General features: G+C 45.5%; 1 protein-coding gene across 2 annotated transcripts in view; it reads left to right on the forward strand.

The window, feature by feature from the left end:
* SMAD4 (SMAD family member 4) overlaps window positions 1-15,412 on the forward strand; it is a 32,442-nt gene extending 17,030 nt beyond the window's left edge. Inside the window, exons 4-12 of one of the 2 annotated variants that reach the window (XM_054986596.1) lie at window positions 1,380-1,409; window positions 3,805-4,020; window positions 6,171-6,290; window positions 6,428-6,541; window positions 7,583-7,633; window positions 7,987-8,170; window positions 10,546-10,714; window positions 12,919-13,057; window positions 14,203-15,412. In XM_054986596.1, coding sequence (XP_054842571.1) covers window positions 1,380-1,409; window positions 3,805-4,020; window positions 6,171-6,290; window positions 6,428-6,541; window positions 7,583-7,633; window positions 7,987-8,170; window positions 10,546-10,714; window positions 12,919-13,057; window positions 14,203-14,414 — 1,235 coding nt within the window. In that variant the 3' untranslated portion in view covers window positions 14,415-15,412. Of the gene's footprint in view, window positions 1-1,379; window positions 1,410-3,804; window positions 4,021-6,170; window positions 6,291-6,427; window positions 6,542-7,582; window positions 7,634-7,986; window positions 8,171-9,440; window positions 10,715-12,918; window positions 13,058-14,202 lie in introns of those variants that run through there. The other variant, XM_054986597.1, reaches the window with a different exon arrangement.
* The last annotated feature ends 1,204 nt before the right edge of the window (window positions 15,413-16,616 follow it).

A 16,616-nucleotide genomic window follows, 5' to 3' on the forward strand; every position in this document is an offset into this window, starting at 1 on the left:
GTGATAAATAAGCACACTGTTGTTATATTATTACAGTGAGAGGATTCTGGTAGCTCCTCACTAGCCTCGAAGATGGTGGTATCCTAGGTGATTTTCCAGGCATCTTTGACCTGCAGAGATCAAGAGAAGCTGTTGCATCAAGCTTGTGTCCTTCATTGTCCGTGCCCAAAGCTGATTCTCTGCCAACTGCACTCTCCCTGCAGAGATTAGATTCTAACTACCGAATGCGGAGTGCAAACTAGTATGACTCATAGATCAGCAGTAAAGGCAAAAGGAAGGAAAGTGGGGGGACCAAGAGGGAGATGTTGCTCTCCTCCCCATTACCTGGTGCTGGGGTTCCTGTTCCCACCAGTCTGGCCAGATGCAGTTTCTTCTTGCCTGAACAGTGATCGGCCATTCCCTGAGGCCCATTCTGCCCTCTGCAGTTACAGGCTCTGTGGGTACGGAGTATGGTGGCGGGGAGAGAGCTGCTGCCTCAGCTGTCAAGCCTGACAGTTTCTCTTCCTCTAGTTTGCTTCTCTGTGGCAGGAAGTTTTATCTTCTGTTTGGCTTCAGCCCATCTCCTCTCTTTCCCAGCTGTCCCAGCTTCTGGCCTGGCTCCAGGTCCATTCCCAGGCTAGGTGTGGTGTTTCCCAGGTATGCCTGCCAGGGAACACCTCCACCTGTCCTGAGAGCAAAGCCGCCTCTACTGAGATTCACCATGACTTGGAAGGCTCTCCCCAGCAGTAATGGTTAGGCCAGCAGCCCTATGGCTGTATTGCAGGATGACTTCTTGAGGTTATTCCCCCAGAAGTGGTTGAAGGTGAACACTAAAAGATAGCTCTTGCTTGATGGATGGGAAAGGTTGCTATCTTGTCCAGCCTTGGGGATCCTGCATTAATTTGTTGATCCCTTGGCTGAGTGTAGAGGATACTCACCAAGGAATAGTACCTAGTGATGGCAGAGGGAAGCTGGCAGGAACTGCTTCTCCATTTTAGTACAGAGCCTGACATCATACATCTTAATGGGGATTTAGCCCGGACCAGGTGAGCCTGATCTCATCAGCTCTCGGAAGCTAAGCATGGGTCAGTAATTGGATGGGAGACCTCCAACAAAGACCAGGGTTGCAGAGGCAGGCAATGGCAAACTACCTCTGTTAGTCTCTTGCCATGAGAACCCCGACAGGGGTTGCTGTAAGTCAGCTGTGACTTGAGGGCACTCTCCACCACGAATTGGGATTTAAGGGTAGAATTTAATTGTGCTTCACAGAAGTGTGTGTTGGGTGTGTTATTTATCCTCTACCCTCTGATTTGTAGGGTTTTTTTGGATGCTAAATGACATATGTACACATGTTTAAAACTGAGCTGATGACTAAATATTTTTTGTTTTCCTCTTTAAAGATCTTTCAGGATTGACACTGCAGAGTTCTGGTAAGTTATGCATAACATTGTTTGTGCCATCACGTCTCTTAAAGACCAGGCCTCCTTAATTTACGTTAGCGGTACTCACTCGGTTGGATTGCGGAGAGCCACGCTTGCAGTTCCCGTCAACCAAAAGAGCCGCATGGCTACTGTAGACCCAAAACGGCGCGCCGAATACGCGCAAACAGTAATATGACTGCATTTTAACTCTTACTGTAGTACTCTGGAGCTTGCAGGATTGCTCTCCCCACTGTTGCTGCACCTTTACTGACCTGTGTCTCTAGAGTAAGGGGAAGGACTTGCAAGTCAGGATTACAGTTTCAAGTGGGTAGCCATGTTGATCAGTAGAAGAGCAACCTTCGAGACCAAGTAGATTTCCAAGGTGTGAGTTTTCAAGAGTCAAAGCTCTCTCTGTCAGAACTGCAATGCAAAACAGCTTGTCCTTTTTCAAGTTCTCCATCCTCTGTTAGGATGGGTGTTAAAAAATAAGTGCTTCCGAATGTTAAAAGTTCCCTTCAAGTTTTATTCTAGCTCTGTAGGAGAAGCGGTGGTTAGAACCCCTCTCCGTGCTAAGTTTTCTGCTTGCAAAGAATTTTGTGTGGGTTACCATTCAGCAGCAGTCTGCCCCGTTAAATACCGCTGTATTTAACTGCTTATGTTGACCCACCCAGCCACATTCACCGAACCCTTACCTCTCCACGGCCTTGATACGATCATCATGGGCAAATTGTGTTGTGTTTTAAAAATAAAACTATTCATTTTATATTTTGGCCAGCACTGATGAGGCAATTGTCCACTTTCCAGGAATATGGGGCAGGCATCAGGGAGAACAGAGCTTGGAAGAGCCATGGGTGGTGTGGCTCCCAAGCCCTTGAGTATCACTGATTTACATAGAATGCTTCTAGGGGAAATTACATTTTTGATTCTGGTAATTTACACGTGCCACGATCTTTACGTGTGCATCTTACATGTGGATGCTGTCTTTCTCATCAGATTAAAAACCCTGACAGCAGAGAGGGGGAAAGCTGAGGTAGTTATTAGTAGACTTGTTCTATCTTGAGAGGAAGGAGAAATCCGACAATTTAATTTAGCTGCATTAAGGTTAGGCAGTTTAATGCAGCAGTTTCCTTAGTTGGAGACTGCTGTCTACTTTACCTGTTTATACCATTCACTTTAGTACAATTGCATCTGATAAATGGCTAATGAAAGCTCTTTAAACTATTAACCACTTGAAGTTAATTTAGCAATTTTAGGTCCTGCATATATTTAAAATCACAGATTTCTAATTACATCTGTCTAATAAGCCCCTTAATTCAGTTAACTGGGATACTTCACATATTTTCAGTGCTTTCTGTGCGAGCTGCTTGTAAAAATCTAAAGCAGAGGTTTAGCAAGGTTTTAAACATTGCTGGTGATTTAAACCTAATGGACACAATTAAATCTTATCCATTGCCTGCTGTGAAAGGGAAAAGCACCCCATGTGCTCAGTGAACTTCATCCGTAACTAGCACTGGGAGAGTGTTAGCGGGCAGACACTGAGCCTATCTCTGCTAATACTGATTTTGCGAGCATTACAGTTAACTTCCGTTGTACTGCAGAATGATAGCAATTGTGTATTCATGAGCTGCTGGATAATGTGAATATGTGGGCCTTTCCTTCCCAACTGTTCTTATTCAACAGAGACCACTTGGCTTTCCAAAGCCAGGCCTTGGGAGAAACACCACCCTAGAAGATTTGTGATTTTAAACCAGTTACTCCCTCTGGGTTTTTTTTCAGTACTATGTATATGTCTACGTAATGTGTAGAACAGGCACTGCTAAGATATTTCTTCCCTTAGTGGTATGGAGGCCCTTGTCAGTTGATGACACCGAAATATAACGGGCCTGAATATGTGTGGATATGAAAGGCAGCGAGATTGCAAAATTGGATTTGGAAAGGATTTGTGAATCACATTGTCTGTCATGCATGGAAAGCATCTCCGATGGATGCTTGTCCAGCCTCCTTCACGAGATCTCCCTTGGCAGCTTTTTTCACTGCAGAACTGCTTTTCCGATTAGCGAAATTCTTATTATTCACTTAACCTATTTTAAAAACCTTTTAAACAACTAATTTATGATGATCTTATTTTTCTACTCTTATATTTATTCATCGTTCTTCTCCTGTATTGTCTCAACTGTTTTTAAACTGATTTGCAAATGGTTTTATATGTACTGGTCGCAGAGTGTAATAATAAACTTGACTATTCACTTAACCTGTGCCGATCTCATTGCAAATTAAAAATGTTGCTGCTGTTTTTGTCCTCGTGGAGTAACGAGGCTAATTCTTCTTGCTTGTTCCTTTCAGTAGGGCAGACAAGAGTGGATTCCCTTCTGTAACTGTCTTGTCTCTTTTTATTCTGTTGCAGCGCCCTCCAGTATGTTGGTGAAAGATGAATACGTTCATGAGTTTGAGGGGCAGCCATCGCTATCAGCTGCTGAAGGCCATTCGGTTCAAACTATCCAGCATCCCCCAAGTAACAGGGCATCCACAGAAACTTACAGCACCCCAGCCATGTTGGCTCCTTCGGAGTCTAGCACGCCCAGTGCTACCAACTTCCCCAACATTCCTGTCGCTTCCACAAGTAAGGGAACTTTGACCATTTGAAATACCACAACTGTCATTCCAATTTCTTTGCAAGCATCTAAGGATGGATGACCGCCTCTTTGAGAGGCTGAGGGAAGGCGCCTTGAGTTAATGACTGATTTATGATAGCTATCAAGGGCTCATTTATATGGTCTTTACAAGATTTCGGTGGCCAGGATGGACAAGGATTTAGAGTGCAAGTAGTGGCCTAAACAGATGCTAGTATTCTGTTGATCTCTGTAACTTGGTGACAATGATTCAGAAAGCATCTTAAACAGCCCTTGAGTAATAATGCTTATAACAAGTGGTTTTCTTATTTGACTGCCGACTTGGAGAACAAAACATCCCTGGTGGTGTTTAAATGATGGGAATGTGCTAAAGGAATCTAAATATAACAAATCTGAAGTTGTGGAAAGGTGACAGGACAGAATATATAAAGTCTGCAAACTGGAGATAACAATATGGATGAAAAATAGTAAAGAGTCCAGTAGCACCTTTAAGACTTACCAACTTTATTGTAGCATAAGCTTTCGAGAGCCACAGTTTTCTTCGTCAGATGCAAGAGAGCTGTGGTTCTCGAAAGCTTATGCTGCAATCAAGTTGGTTAGTCTTAAAGGTGCTACTGAACTCTTTACTATTTTGCAACTACAGACTAACACGGCTAACTCCTCTGGATCTAAGTATGGATGAAGGCCAAAAAACTGATGATCAAACTTGACAAGGTTGAGTTGTCAGTGGTGGAGTTGCTCAAGGATTGAGGAGCCAGTCAGTAGCCTTGTTGGGGGCGGGGGGTGCATGCACACGCACCTCCCCTGATGGAACAGGTAGCTGGAGGCCTTAATTTTAGTGATCCTGGGGCTTCTCCTCAGATGGTTTCTCCTGTGTGCAAGTAGGCCAAGGCTGTTGACCGAAAAGTATCTAATACGCTTGGGTGAAAGTTTTAAATCTACAGTATCCAGAGTCTCATAATAAACAACCCCAGGACAAGAAAATAAGGCTGTACGCCTCCAGACGTACCTTAAGAAAAAGGCTGCCAGGTGAAACACTGTCCTTGGTCCACACACAAGAAAAGTAACCAAGCAAGATCTGCCATGGTCTGCGGTTCCAAAATAAGAGAGGGGCCGTGGCTCAGTGGTGGACCATCTCCAGTGATGCATGCAGAAGGTCCCAGGTTTAACCCCTGGTGTCTCCAGTTAGAGATCAAGTAGTAGATAATGTGAAACATCTTTACCTGAGACGCTGGAGAGCTGTTGCCTGTCTGAGTAGACGATATTGCCTCTGATGGACCGGTTACCTGATTCAGTGTAAGGCAGTTTCCTGTGTAATGCTGCTTAAAAAGGAAAGCGATAGCTCTCCTGTCAGTCCGTTGTAGTTTGATGCTACCTGAAGTGGGAGCTGGTGGACTGAATCCTGTCTTGAACTTATAGAGGAACAGGCTGGGCAGTCATCACATTGAACTCCCTTGCACCAGTTAATCCTCCCCTCCATAATGATTGATTCTATGCATGCGAAGGGGGGCCCCTGGGTATAAGCTTTCTTAGCATTAAGCAGCCACGTTAGTGATGAAACTTTTTAATGCCACCAGATAAAAGTCGCACCCAACCCCTGCTCCCTGGAAATGTCAGTGATTGAGCCTGGATTTTTGTCCATGCAAAGTAGCTGCTCTACCACTGAGCCGGAGGTATTCCAAAATTATAAATTAGCCGTACAGAATCCTTTCCAGACTCTCCATCCTGCTCCCAGGTGGTTTCAAGTGGGTAGCCATGTTGGTCTGCAGTAGAACAGCAGGATTTGAGTCCCGTGGCACCTTAGAGACCAACCAGATTTGCAGAGTGTTTTGTGAGTCAGAGCTCCTTTCCTTAGATACGGGGCCTAAGAATGTATGACTAAGACATGTATGAGAAAGCTTACAGTGCCATCCTAAGCAGCCCAACGAGATTTTCAAGGTATCCGTTTTTGGGAGTCAAAGCTCCCTTAGAGATAAGAATCTGAAAAAGGGAGCTTTGACTCTCGAAAGCTCATCGCCTGAAAACCTTGGTCTTTAAGGTGCCGCTGGTCTAAAATCCTACTCTTCCCCCCCACCTCCAGTGGTGGAGCTCTTCTAGCAACTGGTTCTAAAATCATTGTGAAATGTTTCCCTTTTGCCAGGTCAGCCCACCAGTATGTTGCCAGGTAGCCACAGTGATGGGCTTCTACAGATCGCTTCGGGCCCCCAGCCAGGAACACAACAGAATGGCTTTGCAGCTCAGCCAGCCACTTACCATCACAGTAAGCGACCTTACCTATTCATATGTATCAGTGGCTTGCTTGCTTTTGTGTGTGCGTGTGCGCGTGCACGTGCAAGCGATACAGGGGAACATTCCACATGGAGCAAATTTGCCAGACCTCCCTCCTGTCTTTTTTAGATACCACAGCCACTTGGACTGGGAGTCGCACTGCAGCCTACACACCCACCATCCCTCATCATCAGAATGGACATCTTCAGCATCATCCACCTATGCCCCATCCTGGACATTACTGTAAGCACTTCTGCATTGCCGACTGGAGGGATGTTTCCGTTCTGGGTTATGATGGCTACGGAAAGAGCCAGTGTGGTGTAGTAGGTAGAGTTTTGACTTAGAAGAGGGAGATACAGCTTCAGATACTCGGCAAGAAATTCCCTGGGCGGCCTTGGGCAAGTCACTCTTTTGTGGTGCTGCTTTTGTGGGGGGAGAGTGGGTTATCAGTGTAGGAAGAGAGAATCCAGGCTGGTTTATGCTAAGCTCTGCCTGTCCCTCATTCTTTTGAATGTGCTGCGGATCTCCTGTAGCATCAGTAACCTTTGAGGAAAGTCCATGGTTAGGGTATTGTTCTAAAGCACTTTCTGCCTTTAAACGTTGATGCGTTCCTCATCTTTCTATGCTGAATGTATCTGCAAGTGCTGTACTGTACCCCGTGGTACATGTTCATTTAATTTTTAAATGGAAAGGGGAAGACTCCCTCTGCTAATGGCAGCGCTTTCCTCTGGCACACAGACCCTTCTGCTGACAGAAGAGAAGCTGTAGGATCCCTGTAGATCCCTAGGGTTAGATCCCATGATTCTTCAGTTGAAGGCACTGGCAGTGACCGATTTCTTCTTGTGATGCAGCTACCTGGTGTGGGGTGGAGGAGTTCTGTCCTGATCCTGGGAAAGTTTATTCCTGGGTTCACAAGACTGATGTGGAGGTGGGTTTGGAGTGGGGGGGGTCTGTATTTAAAAGGGGGGAGGAGTAAAATGGCTCTTTCTACCTCTTCTATCAGAGCTGCTCTGCTGAAAGGAAGAAGATACTAGTTTTGGTCGCTTCCCCTCTCCCCTGCATCTTCCCAATCCATGTGGTACATGTGGGTCTTGCATCTCCAGGAATAAATGTCCCTTGAGTTGGGAAGGGCTGGTGGAGAGAGAGAGTAAGGGAACGCAAGAAAGGATCAGTGGCCATCAGTGCCTTCTGCTGACGGATCAGGGCATGTCTCAGCACTGCTCACTCCTCATGAACGCAAGGGCAGCGGGATAATAGCGTGATCTTTTTATCTTTTTTTCCCAGGGCCAGTTCATAACGAACTTGCATTCCAGCCTCCTATATCCAATCACCCTGGTAAGTGCCTCTTAATGATCCTCCCATTTGAATGGCTGTTCTTAATGCATGCTATTGCTTACGCGCACTCCAGAGTCTCTTCTGTTGCTCCTTTGTGATAGGGGTATACTTTTTAAAAACCCGATGCCAAGAAAATGGGGGTGGAGGGGGATAAAACCCTTGAAAAGCGTCCAGGTGAAGTTGAACAGACTTCCTGTTCCCAAGGCCCGCGATGGGCAGACGTGGCAGGTGCTTGAACAGCTCTTATCCCGGGGCTCTCTTCGTGCCGCTAGTTTTCAGCACTGGTGATCTTGCACCTCTCTTTATTGGTGAAGTCTCTCTCTTCCACTCCGCTCCTTCCCCTACCTGTTCAGCTCCGGAATACTGGTGTTCGATTGCCTACTTTGAGATGGACGTGCAAGTTGGCGAAACGTTCAAAGTCCCTTCGAGCTGCCCGATTGTTACTGTTGATGGATACGTGGACCCTTCAGGGGGGGACCGTTTTTGCCTCGGTCAGCTCTCCAACGTTCACAGGACGGAAGCCATTGAGAGGGCAAGGTATGCTTGGGTCCTGGAAAACGAAGCACCTCATTCTTCTCTTGCTTTTCGGTTGCACATGCTTTTAACCGCTGCAAAATGTGGTAGATTTTTAAAAAATAGATATAGATAGGGGACATGATCTCAACATGTTTATTCATTTCCATGGATCTGTTCCTTTTAGCAGGGGTTTTACAGAGCACATGCCTTTCATGCGGAATGTCCCATGTTCAGTTTCTGGCATCTCCCATTGAAGGATCTTGTGTGCCAGGGAATATTTTTTTTTCTGCCAACAGGATCCTGAAAACCACACCCAGTCAGAGCAGACATTATTAAGCTAGGTGAGGCCCAGTCACTTGACTTGGTATAAGGCACCCGCATACACTCGGGGCTAGTGATTGTGGGAAATCACGTGCCCATGACTGGCATTGAGGCTAGCATAGCTAAGCAGTTCTTGCGCCCTAGTCAAGCTTAGGGGGCTGCCGACATTGAATTCTGGGTTATGATGGTGGAGGTCTCTCCGGGTCAGAAATAGCAAGTCTTGTGCCCATAAATGTGAAATGATTGGGATCAGCCCTTCCTCCTGGCAGCTGTACTCTCCTTTAGATGTGTTTACTCCTTAGTAACCCAAGAATGTGGCTTTTGGTGGATGTATTTATTCTGAATTTAAAAACATCATAATCTTTCCATTAAAAATGCCAAAAGCCATGCATGTCTCCCCACTGAAGTCTAACAGTAGTTGCATTTTAAAAAATCCCATGTGGCAAATTAAAAAAGGAGCAGCGCTTAAACTGAGTTGCTGCTACTCAGGAGTTTTTAGGTTTTATCTTATGAGTGGAAGAAACCCTGAATATCTCTCTCCCCCCCCCCCGGCCCAAACCGGTCTTAAAGGACTGGAAGGACGTATGAGAGAAGCCCTCTGTGAGGTACAATGGACCTGAGCAGTCTGCTAAAAGATGCTGATAGTTACGGTCAGGAACCGTGCCAACAGGGCCGGTTTCATACAGCCCTTTCTTCACATTGACTGCAGCCGCCCTGTGATAATGTACAGGGGAATGAAACTGCTCCTGTGGATGAGCTATCACAGGGTTTTATCCCGTAAATAAGTCCTAGTCGATTGGCAAAGCAGCTTTCTAAGCAATTATATTTTGATAGCTGCTGATCTCATGAAGTGGTGCTGTGTGTGTGGATAAAAGCTTTTATTGCCATGAAAGGGCTGCGCCGAGGCTGAACGTTGGTGAGCTGGAGTGCCTAAGCACCACTGAATAAAAGCAAATGTTTGTTTTTACAGTTACTCGCAGCACACTTGAGATTGTGGAGTGGAAGCAGAGAAAGGACTCCAGGGACTGTGTCTTGGAACTTAACTCCTTTCCCTGCAAAACAAAAAGGAATACAAATTAGACAGGACTAAAATAACACCAAGTAATTTTTTTCCTCTTTTAGTTGAATTGAAATTCTGAAGTTGTTTGAATGCTGGAATTGGTTATATCCCATTGTTTGTTTCATCGATGAGGCTAGTCCTCATGATACCTGGGCTGTGACTTTGGAAAGAAGGATCAAAATAAGTGGGAGTACATTCAATACAAAACTTTGGCATTGGAAAGGAAACATTTTTTACACTTTTTAAACTCGCCGCTGGTTCCTACCTGCGCGTTCATCACTTGATGAGACTTGAATGTTTGAATGTCTTAGATCCGTCACTACAGAGCACTTGCTTTTCCAGGGAGCATTTTCACACTTTTAATAGCCAAATGAAGTAGCTACTGGCAGTAGCAAGTGCTTGACTAAGCCTTTCAGTTGCCTAAGCTTTAGTTTCTGTCTGCAAGACTTCTGCCAACAATGCCCGATTTAGATCACCCGAACATACAAGCTGTCCTGTGTGGGGTTGTATAGAGCTCAGCTCACAGAAAATACTTGTTTGAGGGGCTTCTGAGCATTGCTCAGAATATGAACAGCCCCCTAACTGCAGATGAAATAAAGTCTTCTGCTCAGGAGAGAGACATTATTCCATCCCCCCACCCTCCATCTTCTTAGCCTGATTATACGATTTCATTTTTTCTAATGGATACAGTTATGGCCAATTTGGATAACAGTATTGCAGATGGTGGCTAGTCTTGTGTCCTTTCTAATATAATAGCAGGGTTGAATGCATAGTACTTTGATCAGATTTTAACTTCTTGCCAGCTGAAGGGCAAAGCGAGTCCGGTGGTTTGTGCCAGAGAGAAAACATTTTGTATGTACTGTTAAAAGTGTTCCATTCTAAGGAGAATAGTTACACACCTTCAGAAAGCATCTGCAGTTCATCCATAATCCTGTAATGCACATCTTTTCAGGAATTCACGAAGAGTATTTTTTGTTCACCTAGGGTACACATTGGAGTGCTCTGTCTCTTACAGGTTGCATATAGGTAAAGGTGTGCAGTTGGAATGCAAAGGTGAAGGTGATGTCTGGGTTCGGTGCCTCAGCGATCACGCAGTCTTTGTGCAGAGTTACTACTTGGATCGAGAAGCAGGACGCGCCCCGGGAGATGCAGTTCACAAAATTTATCCAAGTGCATACATTAAGGTGGGTGGCAGCTCAGAAGAGAGTAACGCACAGTGAAGAACAGCAGAGAGTTAAAGCGTGCTTGTTGAATGAACAGATGACAAACTACTTTACACTGATGGCTAGACTCATACTCTAGAAACTGAGGAGTTAGCCATGTGAGTCTGTAGTAGCAAAATGACAAGGAGTCCAGTAGCACCTTTCAGACTAACCAACTTTACTGTAGCATAAGCTTTCAAGAGCCACAGCTCTCTTCGTCAGATGCATCTGACGAAGAGAACTGTGATTTTCAAAAGCTTACGTAACAGTAAAGTTGGTTAGTCTTGAAAGTGCAACTGGACTCTTTGCCACTCTAAAAACTGTTCTCAGTCAGGCTTTTAAAGATATTTTAGATATTGGCACAAATAAATTCTGCAGCTGGTCTTGGTTTTTTCCCTGAAAATCATGGTATCCACTTTGACTTTCAGTATCAAAATTGAAACTTTGGGTCATGTTGAAATTTTGTCAGATGATGACAGGTGATGCTAACAAAAATTAGCTGTTTTATAACTCAGTTCAGGTTCCTTATGATTCTAAAATGTGTGCAAATCCTTCCTAGTATGTAATCCTACATCCTGCCTCTTTCCCTGAACCTGGCTTGGAAAGACATATCAACAGGTATCTGCACCCCCCTCACCACTTTTCCCCATCACTTGGTATTCTCCAGACTCAGGTTATGGCATCCATATCAGCCAGGGACAGGTGACATTATTCCTTCTAAGTACAGCCAGTGGGGTCAAGGGCATGTTTTGAGTGGTTTAAAGCCTTGAGTGTGTTAAGACCTATGAGAGTGTTATGTATGTGTGTATACCTGGACTTGCCCAGCTCAAGATTCCTAGTGCTTGAATTAGTGGAACGGTTACCAGTAGGGGTTGGATGCCTCTGTGCTGGGCTTCCCTCTCCCCCAGCAGCCTTGGGACTTGTGGGGCTCCGTACTTCAAGAGCAGCAGCATCCTGTGTATACTGGCACTCATCCAGTCCATAAGAATTCTCCCACACACACGGCTTCATCTCCTTTGTGGTTCTCGGCTGCCGACGTGCCTTTCCACTGCAGCTGCCATTATCAGCCTGGCCCTGGCCTCCTGTTCCTAAATTGAGACCTGTGTATACCCTGCAGCCAGCTTTGGAAACTCTGTGCTCAGAATAAATAATGGAAAATAAACGTACCGTGGGTGATCCTGTAATGAACTTCTTTCTTACAAGATCTTAAAAAACTCATGGAAATCCTGATGGGTTGAGAAAGGAATCCTGGCGACGCCATGAGAGTCCCAGGGAGCTGGGATAGGGCTCTGCGCGGTGCCCTTCCCCCGTTTCCAACACCACTCTGGAAAACATGAAAATCTGCAATTCTCAAGGGTGCCAAATTGCGCACCGGAGTCCCCATGCATGCAAGAAAATGGTCAGTGTGGAGGGCAGAATGCCGGCTAGGAGCCATGCGGTAGCTACTTAAGTGAAACAATGTAGGGAGGCAGACATCTGTAGCCTCTGCTTTTGGACCATATTATTTAGGTGAGCAGCTGCAGAAAAGCTCATTAGGCTGCGTTCACCATGCAGTATACAAACAGCTGCCACATGGCAGGCTTGACAGGGACTGTTGCTCGGATCCTAGTCATTGTCTTTTGGATACCAGGGGCATCTGAATCTTGAGGTGTAGAAGATGTGTTAGTATCCCCCCACCCCTTAAAGTTCAGTTTAAGGAGATACTCTGATGTATTCCTGATCTAAGTCTCTTCCAAAGGTGGTACAAGTTTTGCTGGAGAAGAAAAGATACCTGTTTTCTTTATCCTGATTGAGATAATAGCGATTTCAGGGGGGGGGGGAGGGGAATTGGTTTAAACAAGGTAAACTTGTGGGTGGTGGGGAGTAGAGGGTTAAGCAGTCCTTCTCCCTGCTCCACTTAATCAAATTAGTCCCTACTTAGAGCTGCTTCTCACTTTGAATGGTTCCGGGTGTGGATCAGTTTGCACTCGTAGAAGCAGCTACAAAATGGTGGGAAGAAGTAGACAGTTTAAGTCCATGAAATAACAGGGAAGGTTTCTGTAATCTGTTGAGCCACACGGTCTCTCTCTTCCAGGTTTTTTGTTCTCCCCATACTGTAGTTTGGCTTGATGGGGGGGTTGGTCTGGTCAGTGTTTTGGTTTCTTTAATCCTGCAATAACCACTTCTCTTTTTTTAAATTTCGAAAGGTGTTTGATTTACGCCAGTGTCATCGCCAGATGCAGCAGCAGGCGGCCACAGCACAGGCGGCTGCAGCGGCTCAGGCGGCTGCAGTTGCCGGAAACATCCCTGGGCCAGGATCAGTAGGGGGAATCGCTCCTGCCATTAGTAAGTGGTCCATGAAATTGATCATCTGCTGTTCTCCTGCGTATCTTTAAAAAAAAAAATAGTTCCTGGGAAAAAGTGAAATTCAGCGAGACAAGACCATGTTAGTCCGTGGTAGAGGTAGGCAACCTTTTTGGCCTAAGGGCTGAAAGTGTCTACTTGTGAAGACGTTGGTGTGTTGGCAAATGAAAGTGTGTGTATGGGGGGGTGGGATTGTACTTGGCCAGACCCCGGCACCTCCGGAATTTGCCTCGGACTCAGCTGATGGCTGTGCCAGACTGGGAGGCAATGATGGGCATCTACCAGATTAGACCTAAAACAGATTCACGTTGAATTGAGGGTCCTGCCCAGGCGAAAGAGCAGAGGAATTCCGAAGGAAAGTGACAGGCTTTCTTGAAGATTAGGAATATCTTAATCAGGATGTATATGCATGAACCATGCGTGCTGCTTTCTTCCGCGTGAAAGCATTTGGAGAACTCCAGAATGTAGAAGGTGCAGCAGTTCTTAAAGCATACCCTGAATTACCTCCTGCTGCTTTGGCTCAATTATATTTTTCTAGCTAGAAGTTGCTTCCAAGAAACGTCTCTGCAAGATGGGAGCCGGGTCGATAAGTATTGCTAGGACCTGTTACTAAAATCTGGTGAAAGGCTCTTGATTTCTGGAAGATAGTCTATGAGAGTTCTTCTTGAAGCTTTCCAAGAAAACTAGATTGTAGTCTTCCACTGTTTGTATTATTTTGCTATTACTGCACAGTTCTCTACTTTTTTTATTTGGTTTTTTAAAAGTGTTTATGCCATATCACTTTGGGGGGGGCATTGTTTTTAACTTTTGTGATCCTAGTCCTATGGCATTGTTTGTTGGATGTCTCATTCTGTTTGACTTCATTGTCTTGCATTGTGTAATCTGTCCTTAGTCTCAGTGAGAAAGATGACCTGTGAAGAAATAATGGGAACTACACAGATAAACACTGTAAACTGTCGGGCAAGAGTGTCTGATAAAAATCTTTACAGGAGTCTGGGTTGATAACAAGTATGTGGTGGAGGCTGGAGCCCAGAGCGCACTTGGAGCTGGTTAGGCGTGCAGGCTCTTGATAGCCTCCCACCACTTGAAAGCCAGCCACGCGATAACGCCCGTTGTTTCTCTTCTAGGTTTGTCGGCTGCTGCTGGGATCGGTGTGGATGACCTTCGCCGTTTGTGCATACTCCGGATGAGCTTCGTCAAGGGGTGGGGTCCCGATTATCCGAGGCAGAGCATTAAAGAGACGCCGTGCTGGATCGAAATCCACCTGCACCGCGCCCTTCAGCTCCTCGATGAAGTCCTTCATACCATGCCTATCGCAGATCCACAGCCTCTGGACTGAGGCCTGGCTGCGGCGAACCAGCGTTAGTGGAGGATGGTGGATTGTAAAATACGATTTCGTTTATAACCGGAAGGTATATTTCACTTCCGTTCTGCTTAATCTCTTAACCAGGTTTTAAAGAGAAAGATGTCTTTGCCACCTTGCACTTAGCAGAAAGAGTCTGAACCTGCAGTCATTTGAACCAGTTCACTCCTTTACAGTGTACTTGAGGGGAGGCTGTGGGGGGGTGGGGGGGTCACTTGTATGGCTGTCCCTGCAGTGTCCCCATCGATGGACTTCGCCAGAATTCTTGCTGAGGCCTGGTGTTGAGTTCAACGATCCTTAGGCATGCGGGGGAAGGCTGAAGACAGATGACCACTTGCACAGTTTCAGCCTGCCTCTCATTGAGTCCACCTCCCATGAGCAAAATCATGTTGATTATTCTAAAGGGATGGCGTAGCGCAGAGGCGCAAGTCTCGTGGGAGACTCTTCTATGTAAAATATTTATGGAAGCATACTCGTTTTTTAAAAAAAAATACACTAAAAGGAATGGGCTTCAAAGCTGGTACTCAATTTAAATGCAACATGTAATAATTCAAAAGAGGCTTGCCCATAAATTACCTAACGAATGTTTAATAACAGAAGTGTCTTTTTGTCACTATTCCCAGCTGGTTTTCAGTACAGCGAAGAGCAGTCGAGATAGCATGAATGTGTGTGTGTGTATGTGCGTGCGCATTACTGAACATGGAGTGCCATCTTAAGTCCTGGAAATCATGCTTACAGTTGTATCACTGAGAATCCAGATTTCCTATCTGTTCAGTATTTCTACTCAGGGCAAGATGGCAAATTTGTTTTTTATACCTCGTGGTTATTTTAAGCTCTTACGCCATCAATGGTCTTATAAATTTGCATTTTGACTTTGTATAGAGAATTTCAAGTAGAAGTTGCAAATGTATTGGCTGTACGAGAGGCGCAATATTATGCTTTCTCTAGTTAATAAAAACTACCAGTAAAATTCTCAAAACTCGGATTGAAATTTAATGGACTTGGGTCTTCTTAAATAGTTTTGTATTCTTGGAATCCCTTCGCCTGGAGTTGTGAGTCAGTGTGCTCTCAAATGCTCTTCAGGAAGCGACAGAGGTGTTCTTACACAATCTCCTTGATTTTGTAGTGTCTTAGGACTGCCAAGAGGCCTGGAGAAAAATACCATCCCTTTTTAATAAGAGGCTTAGTGGGGTGTTATTTACTGGGGGATGTTTACTTCCATGCCATGAAAAACTTCAGTGGCCTATTTTTTCCAGGGCAGTACGTTACCTTCATACTGTCTGTGGCCTTTTCTTGCACGATTGTAGCGCGTCAGTACAGTGGCTGAGATGGCCTCCAAGAACTGCCATTTGCTACAGGTGTCCAGGGAAGAGGGTACTCTGTCTGCTCTGTAGCTCGACGATGTAGACAGCACATTTTTAAATTAAGAAATGAGATGGAGGCTGCCCTCTGCGGAGGAAGCATTCCTTTTCACCCACAGGAGGAAATGCCGCCTCTCAGCTGGTGCCTGCTGTGAGGTTGGGGTATCATAAACCCTGCCTGTTTCCTTCACAACTGATTCCATATGCAAATAGATGTAGATGTAATTGGTTAATCAATTAAAACTCATGCAGGGAATAAACTTGGGTTTCTTTAACTGGGTGACAGCCTTCGTGGCTTTATATGCCACAATGAAGAATAGCTTCAACGTGCGAAGTATGGCCATGAGTCTTCCTAAAGAGCATTCGGTGCTTTGTGGTTCCTGCAGGTGATTGGTGTTCTGAAACCCACGCGCTCTTCCTCCTCAGTGGGTTTAGTAGACCAGTGGTTCTGATGACCACAGTTCAGTACAAGAGAATGCAGACTGTTGTTGAGCTTCAGTCCGCAACAGAAGCTTTTCAGACGTAGGGGAGCATTGCAAGAGAGTTTTGACAACCAGAGCAGCTGAATGGGCTTTCCTAGGTGTAACGCCAGGTCACACTGTAGGAGGTCCTAGGGTGTGTGCGCGTGCCTCTTAGCCAGTGACCTGAGCTCCACTGAGATTGACAGTCATCAACAAGGGCTGGCACATAGTCCAAGCTTCGGTTCATGCCTGAAAGAAGACTCTGCTGCCGTGCGCTCTCTGTAAGGAGCAGGCCATTTCCTCCAAAACACATGGAGGTTGGATTGAGCCTCTTCCTGGCTTCTGCTGCAAGTGAA

Source organism: Eublepharis macularius, chromosome 8, assembly GCF_028583425.1.
Source record: "Eublepharis macularius isolate TG4126 chromosome 8, MPM_Emac_v1.0, whole genome shotgun sequence".
NCBI classification, from domain to species: domain Eukaryota; kingdom Metazoa; phylum Chordata; class Lepidosauria; order Squamata; family Eublepharidae; genus Eublepharis; species Eublepharis macularius.